At 38.9% G+C, this 16,618-nt stretch overlaps 1 protein-coding gene across 8 annotated transcripts in view; it reads right to left on the bottom strand.

The window, feature by feature from the left end:
- Nucleotides 1–16,618, bottom strand: part of CRACD (capping protein inhibiting regulator of actin dynamics) — a 179,006-nt gene that overhangs the window by 62,606 nt on the left and 99,782 nt on the right. For all 8 annotated transcript variants that reach the window (XM_078394696.1, XM_073001219.2, XM_073001220.2 and 5 more), the window contains one exon: nt 4,615–4,783. Coding sequence is in view for 3 of the 8 variants with exons in the window: in XM_073001218.2 (XP_072857319.2) it covers nt 4,615–4,783 (169 nt within the window). In the remaining 5 variants the exon portion in view is untranslated. The remainder of the gene's footprint in view (nt 1–4,614; nt 4,784–16,618) is intronic.

Below are 16,618 nucleotides of genomic sequence, written 5' to 3'. Positions count from 1 at the left end.
GAAGGAGAGCAAGCAAGATATACAACAGGCAATGAGAAATGGCCTTGTGAGTCAGAGAGAAAATACAGTACAGTATTAGTCAGTTGTATATGTGATCTGAGCACTTTGATCAATCCTGTCAAAAATTAAATATGTTTTGTGGGTCCATTATTTTTAAAATCAAACTTTAAAAACATGTAGGGCAAGAATACCTGCATCTATTTTGCCTCCAATTACGCAGACAACTTATACTGCTAAATGTCATCCAGTTCTCATAAACAGAAAAGTTTGAGCTGGTTTTGTTTGGCTTTTTGTTTTCCAGTGATCAAAACCACTTTGTGTGACTTATAGTGATATAGAGAAAATAACATCACCGCAATGGGAGGTTGCCACAGTGATCCCTGATTCAATTCCCCATTGCTCACAAGCTGGGTGGCTCTTCATGAGCCCTAGAATCCAAGTGGGAACTTTTAAGTCCCCCCTTCAATTCTGATTCATATATAAGGCCATCTGACTAGCACACAAAACGAAACTGCATGAGGAATCACAGCAGGGACTCTTAATCAGCAGCAATCTGTCACCACCATGATACCTCCCATATGCTGGTCCAAGGTACACAAGAGGGTATTGGTTAATGACAGTTTATTTATTTATTTATTTATTTATTTATTTATTTATTTATTTATTTATTTATTTATTTATTGCATTTATATGCTGCCCATCTAGACATAGTTAATGGGAAATTTCTGAAATGTCTGAATCTTAACCTGAATTGAAGCAGGTTGATTCTACACTAGCCTGAACCACAGTGGTCTTCTGAAGCACAACAAAATCTTCTTTGTGTACTTCCTCAGAAAAAAAATAATAATTAGAAGGTATTCTTACAAGAAGCATTTACTAGAATTTTAAAGGGTGCCCACGGATCTCCTCAAAGCAATCTTCCATTTCACACACTGGCAGAGGACAATGCTCCTTTTAAAAGTATTCCCCATTTATATTTAGAATATATTGGACCCCACAACGGCTATCTAGGAATAAACTGATAAATTCTGATAGATGTTGGAGAGGCAATCATAGAAATGCATCCTTAAGGCATTGGATACACTATTTGCCGGTGTAGTTGCAGCCTAGACAGCAAGAGAGTTCCACCGTCACTGTCTGCCATACTGTGATTGAAGAATAATTGTGAATCTCCAGACTCAGATTACATTTTAGAGATGCCAGTGATCACAATTCATTTTCCATCCGTTCCTCCTAGTCAGATCACATCTCATTCACACAACCTCTCCCCTCAAGTCTGTGTTTTTGTTTCTTTTCACATTCTGAATCACTTTGAGGATATGGGTTTTGTAGTACTTATTTCCCAGGACTTGCAGGTGATCATCGTGCCTAGAGACTGTTGGTTCCTATGAAGATGAACCAAGGTCATTTCTCAGAACTGATAACCAAAACATTCCTGACTAATGGCATACCAGCGTACCAGCCTGGGATGGAGAAGGAGCTATGGAAAGTTACAAGTTGGGCATGGAACTGCGAACAAAAGATTGCATGCTGATTGGATACCACCATGGGAGAGAGACTTTGATTTAAGTTATTGAAGACGGGGGTTAAGTAAGTTCTTGGTGTGTGTGCGTAAGTTGGAGAAGGAGAAGAAGATGGAGGACAGGTTTACAGCCTTCAATGGTGGGTTGGAGACTTAGCTATGATAACTTAGAATAGCCTAGCAATTAAGTAGTAAAGCTATTAGCTAGTAAGTATTTTATTGCTTTATGGGAAAGGCTTACAGAACTTAATACCTAGATGCTTTGCATTTAATGCATACAATTGTAATTTTTGTATTTTCTTTGTTTTACAACGTTTTACTCTTTTTCAAATAAATACTCTATATTTACCCCAGTGTGATTCTTGGGGGCAAGGGTGAGAGTGCCTAAAGAAAGTGCCTTGGCCACAAGGGCTTTATTAGCTATTTTTGGTTATTTGGCTATTCTACCTGGTAAGGCTGGTGTGCAAGGACCAAAGTACACAGCTAAAGAGTTTTAAGCTCAAATAAGTGAGTAATTGGAAATCTAGGGACAGAACCTTGCCATAGCTACCCACCCATGCACCTACTAGATCTCAGCCAGTCTAGATTGAAAAGGTGATGGATGCTGGGAACTACAGTTGGCTCCTTCCCCTAGTGGAATTACCTTTCTAAGGAGACACGTTCCTAACAATAACTTCAGATGAATTTCACTTTCACTATGAAAGGAAACCTGATCATTCTCGTTCTATCCACACTTCATACAAATCAGCGTGAACTAGACCAATTCAGTCTATAATTCTAGATTTAGACAAAGCTGGCACACAGCCGTACTGCAGCTGCAAATCTTCATTTAATTTTAATTTTTACAGACAAGAACAAAAAGTTTCTAAAGTGTTGCTTTCTGTTGAGCAAGATTACCAGAGTTATTGTATTTTTTTTATATATTTTGGTTATTCTTTTGTGGAAAAAAATGGAAACATTTTTGTGTAAGCAAACTGTATTTCTACCTAAAGCATGGGGTTTTAAATGAAAACTAAAAGCCCTCCCCCATATGCTTTTTTTGCTATTGCTGTTGCTGATTTAAAATGCACAGGCCTTTTTGGCCATGTGCATGAGCATAAAATCTCACAGAAGATGCCCATCTTTTCATCAACATGTTTCAATATACCAAGAATGAGAAAATAGATGAATATCCATTATATTGTTGTCCCGCCTTCCTCAGAGGCTCAGCCAGTCCGAGGACCGCTGCTTTAGACAATTATGGTGATTATGATCATTCTCAGGGCTTGAAAAATCCACTCGTCCACTTGTCTGTGACGAGTGAAAAAATGCTGCTTGACGAGCCACAGCTCCTTCCCTCCCTCCCTCCTTGCCTCCTTACCCTCAATCCATCTCTCTCTCTTGCTCTCTCTTGCTCTCTCAGATCCTGCAGTCCTCCCCTCCCCCTTCCCATTGCAAAAGGAAAAACAGCCCTCTTCTCTCGAGAACAGAGTTTGAGCGCCGCATAGATATATAGCTCTGCAGGAGAATGTAGAGTAGTCCCATGCTGGAGAATATGGCTATTCCCTGCGCTCAATTTCAACCAAACGACCTGGCTCCTTAGAGGCTGGGTGCTTTGCTTTCAGTTTTATTTTTGCTGGAGACATTCAAAAGAAAGGCATTCAAAACATGGTGGTGCCTTGACTTACAAACATCCCAACATACAACCATTTCGAGTTATGGCCAGCTCCTGCTGCAAAATTTTGCTTCGACATGTGACAGAGCTTCAAGTTACGGTCAAAAAAAGGCAGGGGAAAAAGGCAGGGAATTCAAATTGCTAACCATTGGTGGCAAAGTGGCTGCTTCTTTGTAGCTCTTTCACCCCAGCAGTTAGATAGCGTGCGTCGGAGGAGGCTTCAGAATGCCTGGTAAGGTAAGGTTCTGCTTTCTACTTTTTAAAAACTGTTAGGGGTTGGTTTTGCAGCCTGGGTTTGGACTGGGGGGGGGTTATGTTTCTGTGCTATGGTGGGTCTTGCAGGCTCTGTTTGTTTTGGGTTTTTTCTCATGTTTCCAATGGGTCTTGCAGGGTTTGTTTGCTTTTTGGTGTGTTTTTCCCATTTCCAATGGGTCTTGCAGGGTTTGTTTGCTTTTTGGGGTGGGTTTTTTCCCATTTCCAATGGGTCTTGCAGGGTTTGTTTGTTTTCTTCTTTGCTTTTTTTGCATTTCCAAAGGGCCTTGCAGTTTCTGTTTGCTGTATTTGCATTTCCAAAGGATCTTGCAGTGTCTGTTTGCTTTTTGCTTTTTTGTTTTGTTTTTGTTTGTTTGTTTTTTGCATTTCCAAAGGGTCTTGCACAGGTTTTTTGCTTTTCTTTTCTTTCTTTTTTGCCCTTCAGCCGAAATGGATTAATCGTGTTTCTGATGGTTCTTGCAGTGGTGTGTTGTTGGGTTTTTTGGTGGTTTTTTTTTTCTGGCCGGAACAGATTAATTGCATTTCAATGCATTCCTATGGGAAATGGTGCTTCGACTTATGACCATTTTGGGGTACGACCGGAGTTCTAAAACTAATTAAGTTTGTAAATTGAGGCACCACTGTACAAGCTTCATGACCCCACAGGCATGCAGATAATAAAACAACCCAAGTCTGAGGGTATATTTCTTTTGGGTTTGTACACATGGTTATGTAAAAAGTGCTTAGTTTAAATTGAAATTTAAGTTTAAACATAAATTGCAAGGCTATAGTCCGGTCATGCTGACTGGTGAAATTTTTGACTGACTGGTGAGACATTCTAAAAATTCTCAAGCCCTGATCATGCTATTATTTTGAAACATCTTACTTAATGGTTTAGCACAGTGATTTAAAACTGTTAAGAGATAGGGATACAGAAACTCCAGTCTTGTTTACTTCATGAGTCAAATTATACCATCATCTCCTAGAGACAAACTATTTTCAAGTAGTGGTTTGCATGATTATTAGAATTCTCTCTACAACATGTAGCCTACAAGTTAGCAATCAGTACAATGCAAAAGTATTGTATTTGACTTAGATATGAAATCACAATACTTCCACAGTTATTATTCTGGTTGTGTTCACAACAAGAGATACAACAACAGCACAATGCATTGTATTTCATTACCTCAGACCATTGTTTGTCTCTTCATCAGAAGACAGGGCTCCATTGCAGACATTTCCAAAGGAACTGCTTGGTTTCAGCTTGCTATCCTCCTGGTTGCTTGTTGCTTCCCGTTTTTTTCTCTTAGCAAATAACTTCTTAAAAGGCTGGAACTTGCTTGCCTTTTTCTTGTCTGGAGATAACAGGGTATACAAACACACAACAGCTTATCAAGACTGCAGGTCTGATCACTCTGGCAAATACTGAATAACAACTCAGTCACTAAAACACACACTAAGGAAGAATGAGTCCAAAGAGCAGTCTGAAGCCTAAGCAGATGTTGCACTTAGATTTTAAATATCCACCGGTCTGTCATTTGTCATAATGCAAAAAAACCCACCAAAGTTGTTTTAAAAAACCATCTCTAGGGCTGCTAGGTTAGGAGCATCACATTCCCTTAGACTTCAGGGGCAAAATCAGAAACTGTAGGACAGATCCTTGTGATGTCACAAGGGTGGGGCAGGCCAAGGTTGGGAAGGAAGCAAGCACAACACAAATGCACATATAGGGAGAGATGGGTTCCCCAGTGTTACAGATACTTCACACACCAAAACTAAATTTTCCCCTTTTACTCTTCCACTCACTCTGAGATTTGTCTCCCCACTGGAAGACCTTGAAAGGTGTGGCCTGAGACCTGTTAATCCCAGTGCCTTCTTGTTTTAAGGATTCACTCACTGGTGCAAGAAAGGAAGAGAATGATGTGCAACAATTGGAACGTTAAGCAGTTGTAAATCTGACCATGGAGTCAATTTATTTAGGCTTTTATTTAACACATTTGTTTTGCTCCTTGTTGCTCCATGAATGCAGGCTGCATCAGATGCCAGTCATGACAAATTCAAGAGCAAAGCCTGAAATTAAATAACTTAAATAGTACTGTCAGTACTTTTCTGTAGCAAACAGATAGCCAGTTATGCAACAAGTGAGGTAGAGGATGTTGGGCTTGCTTTCCGGATTTGCTTTCTTGTGTCAACACCATGTTTCAGATTTGCTCATGGGTGTCTACCTAGGTTATTTCCTGATATCCCAAGGCATTTGTGTTATCTATGACTATACATGCATGGAAAATATGGCATTATTTATATTATGATAACAGCTTAAGGTGCTGCCCTACTTGTGCTACCAAATGGAAAGACACGTTGCAGTTATTTTATCTTTTTCCATCTGAACATATTTTCTCCAAGAAGGAAAAAAAAAGATGGAAGTAACAGTAGGAAGGTACAGGAGAGTAATAAATGGAAGGGGAAAATATTTCTGTGATCTAACCAGGGGAAATGTTATAATAAAAGCCTCTTGGAGAAAGCATGAAGTCCACTCCTAATCAAGTAGCACAGCTTTCTGCATCCAGCATCTTCCTCAATCAGGAAAGATATGGGGTGGTTGAAGCTGACAAGGTTCACGCCAGACCTCACATGCCAGCAGCAGCCTTCCCTACTGAGGTGAACGATCCAGCTTACTTGGAAGCATGGGCCACTTTTGTCAAGGCTGAGCACACAAATGGACAGCATTTCAGCTACAGAACAATCCAGCTAAACTTTTCTGGGGTGGCAAAAGATTTCACCCACGAACTCATCTGGTTTCTCATTTTCTGGCCAAGATATTTCATCCCTAAACAGCCATTTTCCTAGCCTACAGGTATAAGAAATTTTGTTTATCTACTTGCAGAAGTACTCCAATTCATATGGCTTAGAAACGTCTTCATCTCCTTCCCCATCACCATACTCCTTCCTTCTCATCCAACCATTCTGACTCTCTCTTTCTCTCTAGCACTCCGTTCTCTTCCTTATTCATCCAAGTGCTGTTTCTATCCACAGTCATCATCACCAGGGTAGATTTGATTTAAATAAGATTCCAAAGAGTCATGGTTTTTAGATCATTCCGCTGAAAGGCTGGATTTAACCTTGTGGGGTTTTTTTCAGATGAAAAAGCAAACAGTTATTTGGTATAATCTTGAAACTTTTTTTTCAATTTATTTGGCAATATTATCCTGAGCACCAAAAATCTTCTATTTACTGACATTTCCAGCATGTCTGGAAGAGTGCACTTTAGAAAAAGAGATAGAAGACTGACTTTATCTACATGAATAACTTTATCTCCACTCTAAAGAAATAAGCATTACTGAAGAAAACAGCTGAAAGCAATCCTGATGATTTTGATAGACTTCTAAGAATGTCCAGCATTGAACCATGTCAGGCAGAAAGAAGTTCTAGGAATAATTTCAGTTAAAGTTACACAATAGGGCTGATCAGGTTTGTTATTTCTCATCTTCCTATACTGATGTTTGACCCTATTTACAAAACTTTTTGGAATGGATGGCATAAGTATATTATCTCATAATAATGATTTAGAATGTAAAATTCAGATCTTAATAATAAATTCTACATGGATTTGATTTAGTCCATTTATATTCCTGATTCCATATTGATATCTTTCAGCTATTGAACTTAAGGCTGGTAATTCCCATCCACTACACCATAATTTTTACCTGTTAAATTTCAAAAGTAACAAAAACATTAAAGAGTAAGACATTTATAGAGTAACATTTCAAGTATTAAAGCTCACTTCATCAGATATATAAAGTGTAATCCAGAGGGGTTTTTTTCCCCATGGTGCACATCCACAGTGTGTGTGCTCTGTGAAAACAGGATGACAGGATGAAGACAGGATGCCTGTGCAATTATTCAATGAATTGTGAATTTGAATTTTAGGGCAGCCATCACTGCTATATGAAAAACAAAGGGCCTTGATGTGGCAGTGGTGATATTGCTGTACTTGGTACAGTAAATGTCTAATTGAAAATAATATGCCGCTTTGGTGAGTTAGATGTTCACTGTGCTTTTTGAGTGTGTGTGTGGTTTGTTCATTCATACCATACCATTGAATGACCTTGCCACTACTCTGAGTGGTTTCCAGCAGTAAAATAAACATACAGGGAAGAGCCAAATCCCATCCAAACCAAAAATAGAAATATATAACAAAAAAACATATCTAAAAATGAAGATGGCAGTAACAGACAAGATAAAGGTTACAGGATATAATCAACAAAATAAGACTAAATGACCAACAGTTATAAGGGAAGAATATCCTGAAATTTGTGTTATTAAGGTTATGTTATAAAAATTATGTTATAGTAAGTGCAGCAATATTGTATCCGAAGCAACCTGTGGGGGAAGTGACAGACCAATAAGTTAGTCAGTTGTGGTATGTTGGCCACTCATCACTTCCTCCTCAGCCACCCTTTGTTCTCCTTCATCTGCAACAGAAGGTGCGTCTGAAGGGCAGCTTCAGCACATGTGCACATATAAAAGCCAACTCCAGTAGCTTCTTTTCTCAGATCTTAAAACTTGAATTGATTTACAGTGGGGTCTTGACTTGAGAACTTAATCCGTATTGGAAGGCGGTTCTCAAGTCAAAAAGTTCTCAGGTCAAATCTGCATTTCCCATAGGAATGCATTGAAAACCATTTGATCCGTATCTGCTCTTTTCCGTCCATAGAAACTAATGGGAAGCTGCTATTCTGCCTTCGACCACTAGAGGGGGATATTTTGTTTCTTTTTTTCTTAAGTCAAGAAAGGTTCAGGGAAGGCAGGGAAAATACAGTCCAGGCAGTACAGTACCAGGCAGTCCGAAGACTGTCTCCCAATCCACTCTCTAAACGCTGGGAGGAGTGAGGAAGCAGACAGGCACCCTTTTCACTGGCCAACAGTTAACTGAAAGTTCAAATTTTGCACTTTCCCTGCCTCCCACGTGGTTTTTTTTTCAGTTCTTAACTCAAATCTAAGTATGTAAGTCAAGTCAATATTTTCCTATGAGAGTGGCTCTTAAGTCAAAATGTTCTTAACTCGAGCCGTTCTTAAGTCAAGACCCCACTGTATTGTGCAATTAAATCATTTTTATTTTTCTCCTTACCATGAATATCCTGAGTAAATTCATAGGTATAAACTCACCTTACCATCCTGTTCTAGTCTGCTAACACGATCACCAAAGCTTGGATATAATGTGGTAATTTTGACATTTAAAACAAATTTAAACTTCCTCTTTTTTAATAAATGAGGCAAAATGGCATCAACCCACCCAACATCTTCAATGTAGTAACTTTTAAAAAGTAAGCTTTACGAGGTTTCCACTCATTAAGATTGTTACCAGTCATGGTTGTGCCCTCTGCTAACAACACCACATCCATGAGTCGAGGCACTATTTCAACAAAGATTGACTGGCTCTATACTGAATGGATATCTTTCAAACACACTGTCTTCATTTTTTCAAAGATCTTACATTTTCAATAACAAATACTTTCCTGCCCATCATAATTCCCTCAGCTATTATTTCCTTTCCAAGCCATGTTTCAAACTCATCCAAACCTTGATGTTGACAAAGCAATAAAAAATAAATAAAAGCAAAGAGGAGAGACAGAAATAAATGCACGAAGTTTATTCATCTTCCTATCCTTCACAGGTGGTCATTAAAAAAACAAGCAGGCAATAAAACTAGTCCTTGTTTTTGCCATTTCATGACAAGATCTTGAATCAGCAGCAGACCTTTTTTGAAAAGCAGCTCATGAAACATATTTTCAACAGTTATATAAACAATTGAATGATGCAAAGCTTGTCAACTGAAAAGTGAATGCCCTGATTCATCCCTTGCCACAGATACTACGTTCATAGAGCAAGCAAGCAGGCTAAAAATTCTCGATGCAATGCTAGTTCCATTCCAGAGTCAACAGTTCAAAGCAACATTTAAAGACTGATCAAGCCTGCTCGTGAAACCACCTTTTTATCAAAATCCACAGGTCTGGGAACGAAGAGAACGTGAATATAGGCATGGCCAAGCAAAGTATGCTAAACCTAGGTCATAATCAAAAGGTAGCCTGGGCTACATAGATGTACGGCAGTAGTATTATAGAATGAGTTGTTTTCAATTACAGTGAATTAACTGTGCTTTGTCTCTCTAACCAGGATATGGTCTCCTAGTTATTCCTCACTGCATGCCACTTCCTCAACTTGGGTAACGGCCAACAATCTTTGGGAGTATGTCCTGGCCATAGAGGTGTCTCAGGAAGCCAGCTAGAGTCTTAGGGAATGTGTTTTTGGTTCTCAAGATGGGAGATAAATCTCAGGGGTATAGGAGAAGGAGAAAAGTTGTCTTTGTGTGTGATGTGCAACATCAGAGCATCAGAATCATGAGTGAGCAAAGCGGACAAGGAACAGAGACTAAGGTTACATGCACTTGGACCATGGTGCCATTTGGAGCAAAATAGGGAGTGGAGAGTCACTGTCAGCATGGGATCTTGTAAGTCCTCTTTTTGCAGAGTCTCTGGGAGCTACAGGTCAAGGCCTGGCAGATCTTCCTTGGACAAGTTAGGCTGTTCGTCAGGCCATGCAGAATGCAAGTACTAGGAAGAATGGCTATTGCTGCTGGGTGCAAAAAAAATCTATTTGGGAAAAACGAAAGCCCGGGGGGGGGGGGGACAAATAGGAGAACACCTGAGTAATACAATATAAGGAGTTAAGAGAAAGTGACTCCAGTAGCAGCCTACTTTGCTGAACAGTGGTTTGTTTGTTTGTTTTTGTAACAAAGCTAAAGTTCTAGGCGCTAGAAACAACAGATACTAAAGATGGTAAGATCCTGCTGAGGCAAGAAATAGAATGGAGTTTAAAACTGAAGACCTGGGCCTTCCAATGCCTAAATGAGAAGCTGGATTTTCTTTCAATGTTAGAGGAGTAAGATTTTGATTGATTTGATTTTTAAATACTCCTTCGCTTCCCAGCCCAATCATGCCCAGATAAACAGTGCCATTAAATCTAACTGGCATGCCACTTAACGCTAACAAACAAAATAAAATTATATCATTTCATTCATATTTTAGTTGCCAGTCATTTGAACTGATGATTTTTACATGTTATTTATTTATTTATTTATTTATTTATTTATTTATTTATTTATTAGATTTCTACCCTGCCCCCCCCCCCAGACAGCGTCTACTTGGGGCAGCTTACAAATATCATGAAATATCATAAATATTAAATAATTGAATCAATAATACTGTATGGTGTGTTCAAGATGCAGAATGATAGAAAACAAGATAGAATTCAAGAATTGACAGAAGGGAATGCCTCCCTAAAGAGCCAAGTCTTTAAATGGTACATAGGCCATACAATGCAGGATAGAAGTAACTGATTGTTTACATGATTTGTGACATTTATATGAATATACCTAAGTCATGGTTTGTCCTCTATATAATTTCATAGACCCTTGAAAGTGGTCTTTGCATACTGGCAGGCTAAAATCAGTACAGTGGTGCCTCGCTTAATGAGTGCCTCGCTCAACGAGGAATTCACATAACGATGGCCTCTGCTGGAAATTTTGCCGCCTCACCTAACGATGTTTCCTATGGGGGATTTTCACATAACGATGTTTGGGACCTTGCTTCACTTAACAATGACAGTTTTAGGTCCCCTGTTTCGCTTAACTTTTTTTGACAGCCCTGTTTTCGCTATTTTAAAAATATTCTAAAATGTTTAAAAATGTTTAAAATGTTTGGAATCGTTAGTGCACCTAATAAAACCTTCGTTAAAGTAATTTGGCTTCGTTCTGAGTCTTTTTGAATTTTTGGTGATTTTTTTTTTCACCATTGAAATGTATTGAATAGGCTCCTATTGGAACGGATTAACCGGTTTTCAATGCATTCCTATGGGAAATGGTGTTTCGCTTAACGATGTTTTCACATAATGATGTTTTTAATGGTAGCAATTAACATCGTTATGTGAGGCACCACTGTATTTTTAAAGGTAATAAACATATAGCATCCTGAGATGTGTTTCTTATGGGTACCCAATTAATAAACCAGTTTAATTTTCTCAAGTTATGTGTGTAAGTCACAAACATTTTAAAACCCCAGGTAGTTGGCACAGAGATTTTTGTGCGGGGGGTGGGGAGTTCCTGCTGCAGTTATGCTTTAGGTTGGTCCCTAACAAATTACACAATCAATTTCCAAATGTATCTATTCATAATAATTTCTTTATACCAAACTATTGATATGCTGCTCTTAAATATGAACAATTTACAGAGCCAGAGGTAATTCTGCAGCAACCAAGAGATATCTTAATACTAATTTCTGGAAATGGAGAAGGTTAACATTTTTCAAAATAAAATTCTTCATGGAATAAAATGAGGATTTGAAACATCTTTGTTTCCTAGTTACCCAGCAACATCAGATAGTGGTCAAAAAGCCTGTCATGTTTCCTATTACATGCTGCGGAAATCTTTTTTTATTTTCTGAATAGCTCCATTTTCTCCTGATATCACTTTGTACAACAAAGCTATTTTAAAAAAAGAAGTCAAAAAGCCATGTAAGCAGTAACAGACAGTATAGCAGATGCATTCAGCAGGAAAACCTATTTAATTTAGCACAACCCTCTTTCTGTCAGTTATCCAAAGGCATAGTTACTACAATAAGGAAAAGGTAAAGGTTCCCCTGGGCAATTAAGTCTATTCATGTCTGACTCTAGGGGCCAATGCTCGTCTTTCCGTGGTCACATGGCCAGCATGACTAGACACAGAATGCCATTACCTTCCCACCAAGGTGGCACCTGTTCATCTACTTGTATTTGCATACTTTTAAACTGCTAGGCTGGCAGGAGCTAGGACAAGCAATGAGAGCTAACCTCATCATCCAGATTCAAACTGTCGACCTTTCGCTCAACAGCCCAGTGGCTCAGCAGTATAACCTGCAGTGCCTCCCGCATCTCTCAGATATTAGAATACTTCAAACTAATTATGAAATATTTTTCAACATACAATGGGAAAATTGGAGTTATTTTTCACAAATAGTTCTTACCGGGGAGGGGGGGGAGTCCATCATAGCTAATGTTTGAGGCATATATAAAGAGGGGACCAATATTTTGAAAAGTTTTTGGGAGACTCACCTCCTTAAGGGGTTCCTGGGTCAACCCCACTACAATAAGGAAGTATGGTGGCTTGTTTTTCCCCACCAAGGAGCAAATGGCAGCCATTCACTCATCTGGGGAGATCACTACTATGGAGCCTAACCTGAGCCCCCACCCCCACCCCTGTTAATCACTGACTTAGGAAGAACTCAGGTTCGCCACCCTAGCTTGTTGTCCATTTACTTTCCCCACCGAATTTAAGAAGGACTGATGAAATGGATCGGTTACTCTGTGCAGAGGCCCGATATGAGTTCCGTTTCTTAGTATCACACTGAGCCATGAGAGAAAGAAAACAGTGTGGCCAGACCAAAATTAGTTGGCCTGGGTGAGGAAGAAGGCAAACCACATTTTTCTAGTAATCCATTCAGTAACTGCAAATTCATAGCTGGAAAGAATTAGACTATCTCCCATCCCCATGTGAAGAATGCTAAAGGCCATGCTCTCACTTGGCAGTAAATATGAAGTACAGTTTAAAGACTGAAAACGTAGGAAGTCTTTGAGCGTTTTGGATGTTTGGGAAATTTCAATTCCTGTGGCCCCTACAAAAATTGCCACCAGCTCTTTATCGATTAAATTCTCATTCTCTCTGGTAAATCATGAGGAAAATAGTAAAATTTCATTAGGAACTACAGTGTCTCTTGCTGTGTTAAATCATCCAACTACTGTGTTCCATCATGCCAGAATATTGCCCCTCCCATTCATTCCTACAGACCCAATGCTATATCTATGCACTAGTTCCTTTGGACTAGGAAATATGGGCAATAGCACTAATGAAAAAAATTGACTACTCATCTTAGACTGCTTAGAGGAGAAAGAAAAGATAATTACATTAAAATCTGGCCCCCTTTGGTTTTTGGTTTGGAATTAAATAGAGAGGATGATATTTAGGAAGTCAGCTCTGATATTGGTCTGTTGTCTTTTAAGCTTGATAGAATCAATATACTAATGGATTATATATTTTTGTACTGATAAATATATTGTTGACTATGTGACTGTATTGGGAATTGGGCTATAAAAATAAATAAAAACTTGCATAAAAATAACAGACAAGTAATTCACTTTCCTCAGCATTACTACAAATCCTGTTATGGTCAATAACATGTCAGAGGTTTGCAAACCTTTTAATACATCTACATGTTAATACATATTTCCAGTTAGTACCTTCCTTTTGACCTAGCAAACATTTTGTTTAATTATAGCAATTGTTTTGCAGAACCATTCTTCATTGGGCAAACCCAACTGTATCCGCAAATATCTGGAAACAACCTGGACTTGGGGCAGCCATATTATCTGGTTTGCTGGGATTTACTTGGATTCTAGGCATGCTACCCCCCCCCTTTTTTTTTTAATCATCGGCCGGTCTGGATTTCAAGCTTTCATTTAAATCATTAGATCTATATCCTTTTAAAAGCCACAATATAAGACAAAATATGCAGTCAGCTGTTTTGTGAGAAATGAGCTTTTTGTGACAGCCAATGAGTGAAGCCATTGATAGCTTGACAGGGTCTTGCAGAATTACACATCCAGGTCTCAGTTCCAAATTAATGGGTGAGTCTAGCAATTACATGGAAGTCTGGCACTCTCGTTTTGCAGACAACTGAAATCTTTTTAGTGCATAGAAAGCATTGGGTCCATAGGAATGAATGGAAGGGGCAATAAGTACTGTGTAAAAGTACCTTAATAAAAAATTTAGTATATTATCTAGTATTAATTTATTTGCTATAAAGCTAAAATACACACACATTTTATACAAATGAACACTTTTCAAAGTTTTCATTTTATCCTCCTCCCCCCCAAATCAGATGACAACATTTCATTCATAAATTCCTATGATATTCACGTGGATCTGTAAAGATTTTAACCATCAGGAAACAAGAGATTAAAAAATGGTGAGCTGGAATATAGCAACCCTATTTATACCCCAATCTTAGCAGGTAGCCGGAGTTACAGAAACTCTCAATCAGTTTATCATGTTTTCTTTGCTCATGGAAGGATCTTTGCAAAATGTATTGTTGAGGGCTGCACTCTGTACTTCTAAAGCACAGCACCAATGGTCTTCTTCAGAACAATTAAGGAAGTCCTCAGATGCAATGATCTGCTTCCCTCTCATGCAACCAATACAAGAGACACCCTTGTCCCTTTGTGTAACCTGTGGAATTGTTTATCAAGACTCCCATTATTTTGTAAATGATCAACAACAGCCGTAAATGTCTATTTCCTTGACCGTGGAGAATCTAGATACATATTTTCTTGAATATGCCATGGAAACAGGCAGGCACACTGACGTGATAAAATGTGGACTGAAACCTGATTTTGGCTTAGGTGCGAACACTGCATGGAGCTTTCTGATGGGGAAATTAGCTTTAGTGCTACCTGGTTTGCCAGTTGAGTGTCAGTGGCTTTCACCAACAGTAAAAGCTGGTCTTTCAACTGTAATAAAGTTTTATCTATCTATCTATACCATCAGTAAAGAGATGCTAACAGACAAGTGGGGAGGGAAAATCTGGAACATATCCTGCGGCTGCAGAGGCGAGAAAGTGCTGCAATGTTGCACTTAAGGAGCAAACAATCAGTGTGCTGGGGTGATTCATAGATAGGGCACCTAGCCCTCTCAGGCTTTCTCTAAGTAAACACTCTCAAGCCTATTTCTTCCTTTGCCTAGGAGCTGTCTGCCTTCCTTTGTCAAGGCAAAGTCAAACACGGAGTCTTGTCTCCATGTTGACTACAAATGCATCTCCATACATGGAAGTCAGCTTTAGGGGCATCTTTCACCAAGAATGGCTTTATCTTATTTCGTCTTGTCCTACTCTGAACTGTTTTTTTTTTTTTTGAAACGAAAGGAAAAGATAAGATTCCCCCCTCCCCTTTTCTTTTATCTTACAAAAGCATTTAGAGATTCTTTCGGTTGTTTGGCCGTACACTCACAATACTAGTTCGTTGCACTTGAGTCTCTGCCCCTCCCTTTCTCTGGGGAAAAAAAGCTTATTCTTAATAGAGACTTGGACTTGGGACTTGGGATCAAACACTTGGACTTAGACTTGGAACCCGGACCCAAATACTTGTCAACACCCTTTCATTCTACATGGTAAATAGCAGGATTTTTTTTACATGCAGAAGATCAGAAGTTGCACTCCCTGGTATCTCAAGGTAAAAAGTAATCAGGGTGAAAAATGGAGGAAAGATCAGGAGTTGTCAATAGTCAGATATTTTACTGACTTTTTGTTATTTTGCCTTAGAGTATCAGAATTTTGAAATAAGGGTGCTTTATCTTCCCCTTCCATTCTGATTCGGATTCACCGAAACCAACCAGTTTCCCACTCTTGTGTAGATCTACCAATTTACCAATGGCAATTAAAAGATCTCCCAAATCCTTGGAAAGAAATTAAGTAGATATTATGGGCTAGATGCTGGATTCTCTCTGAGGCAGCTTCAGATGCACACACATTTACATTTAGCTGCAAGGTTTTTTCCCCCTTGATCTGTGGAAGGAATTCATTCATCTTCCCTTCAAGTCTGACAGAATTTGTCACTTTTGATTACAGAGGAAAGGGACACTTTAATTTAACAAAGCAAAATCAGCTTAAATTCTGAAGCTGCCCTGAAAGGTTATTGTTTCTTGAAAGAAAGAAAGAACAGAAAAAAAGGGGGGGGGGACCCAAGCATGCCAGGTAATTGTGCCTCATCAAGGTTATCAATTTTCTGTCATTTCTAGCCCAAAAGTCTGCACCAGTCAGGTAAGTGTCAGGCTGTTCACAAGTGACTTCTCTTCCTGCTTTGACATTCCTTGCACACAGAATGAAGGAATGTATCTCTTAATTCCACAGAATGTTTCTAATCAAAATATGCTTATTAGAACAGGAGAAATTACATGTGCTCAGTACTTCAATGTAGGCCTGCAGATTTTCCACCTTTATGTTCCTGACATGTGCCTTAACCCAGCAGTCACTGCAGGAATCATTGTTTATTTTCAAGTGGTGGGCTCTGCATTAATGCTTTACACCAATAGTGAATTTGCAAGCATAATC

Source organism: Pogona vitticeps, chromosome 5 (genome assembly GCF_051106095.1).
Source record: "Pogona vitticeps strain Pit_001003342236 chromosome 5, PviZW2.1, whole genome shotgun sequence".
Lineage (NCBI taxonomy): Eukaryota > Metazoa > Chordata > Lepidosauria > Squamata > Agamidae > Pogona > Pogona vitticeps.
Note: the sequence above shows the minus strand (reverse complement) of the source record. Positions and strands in the feature narration are given on the sequence as shown.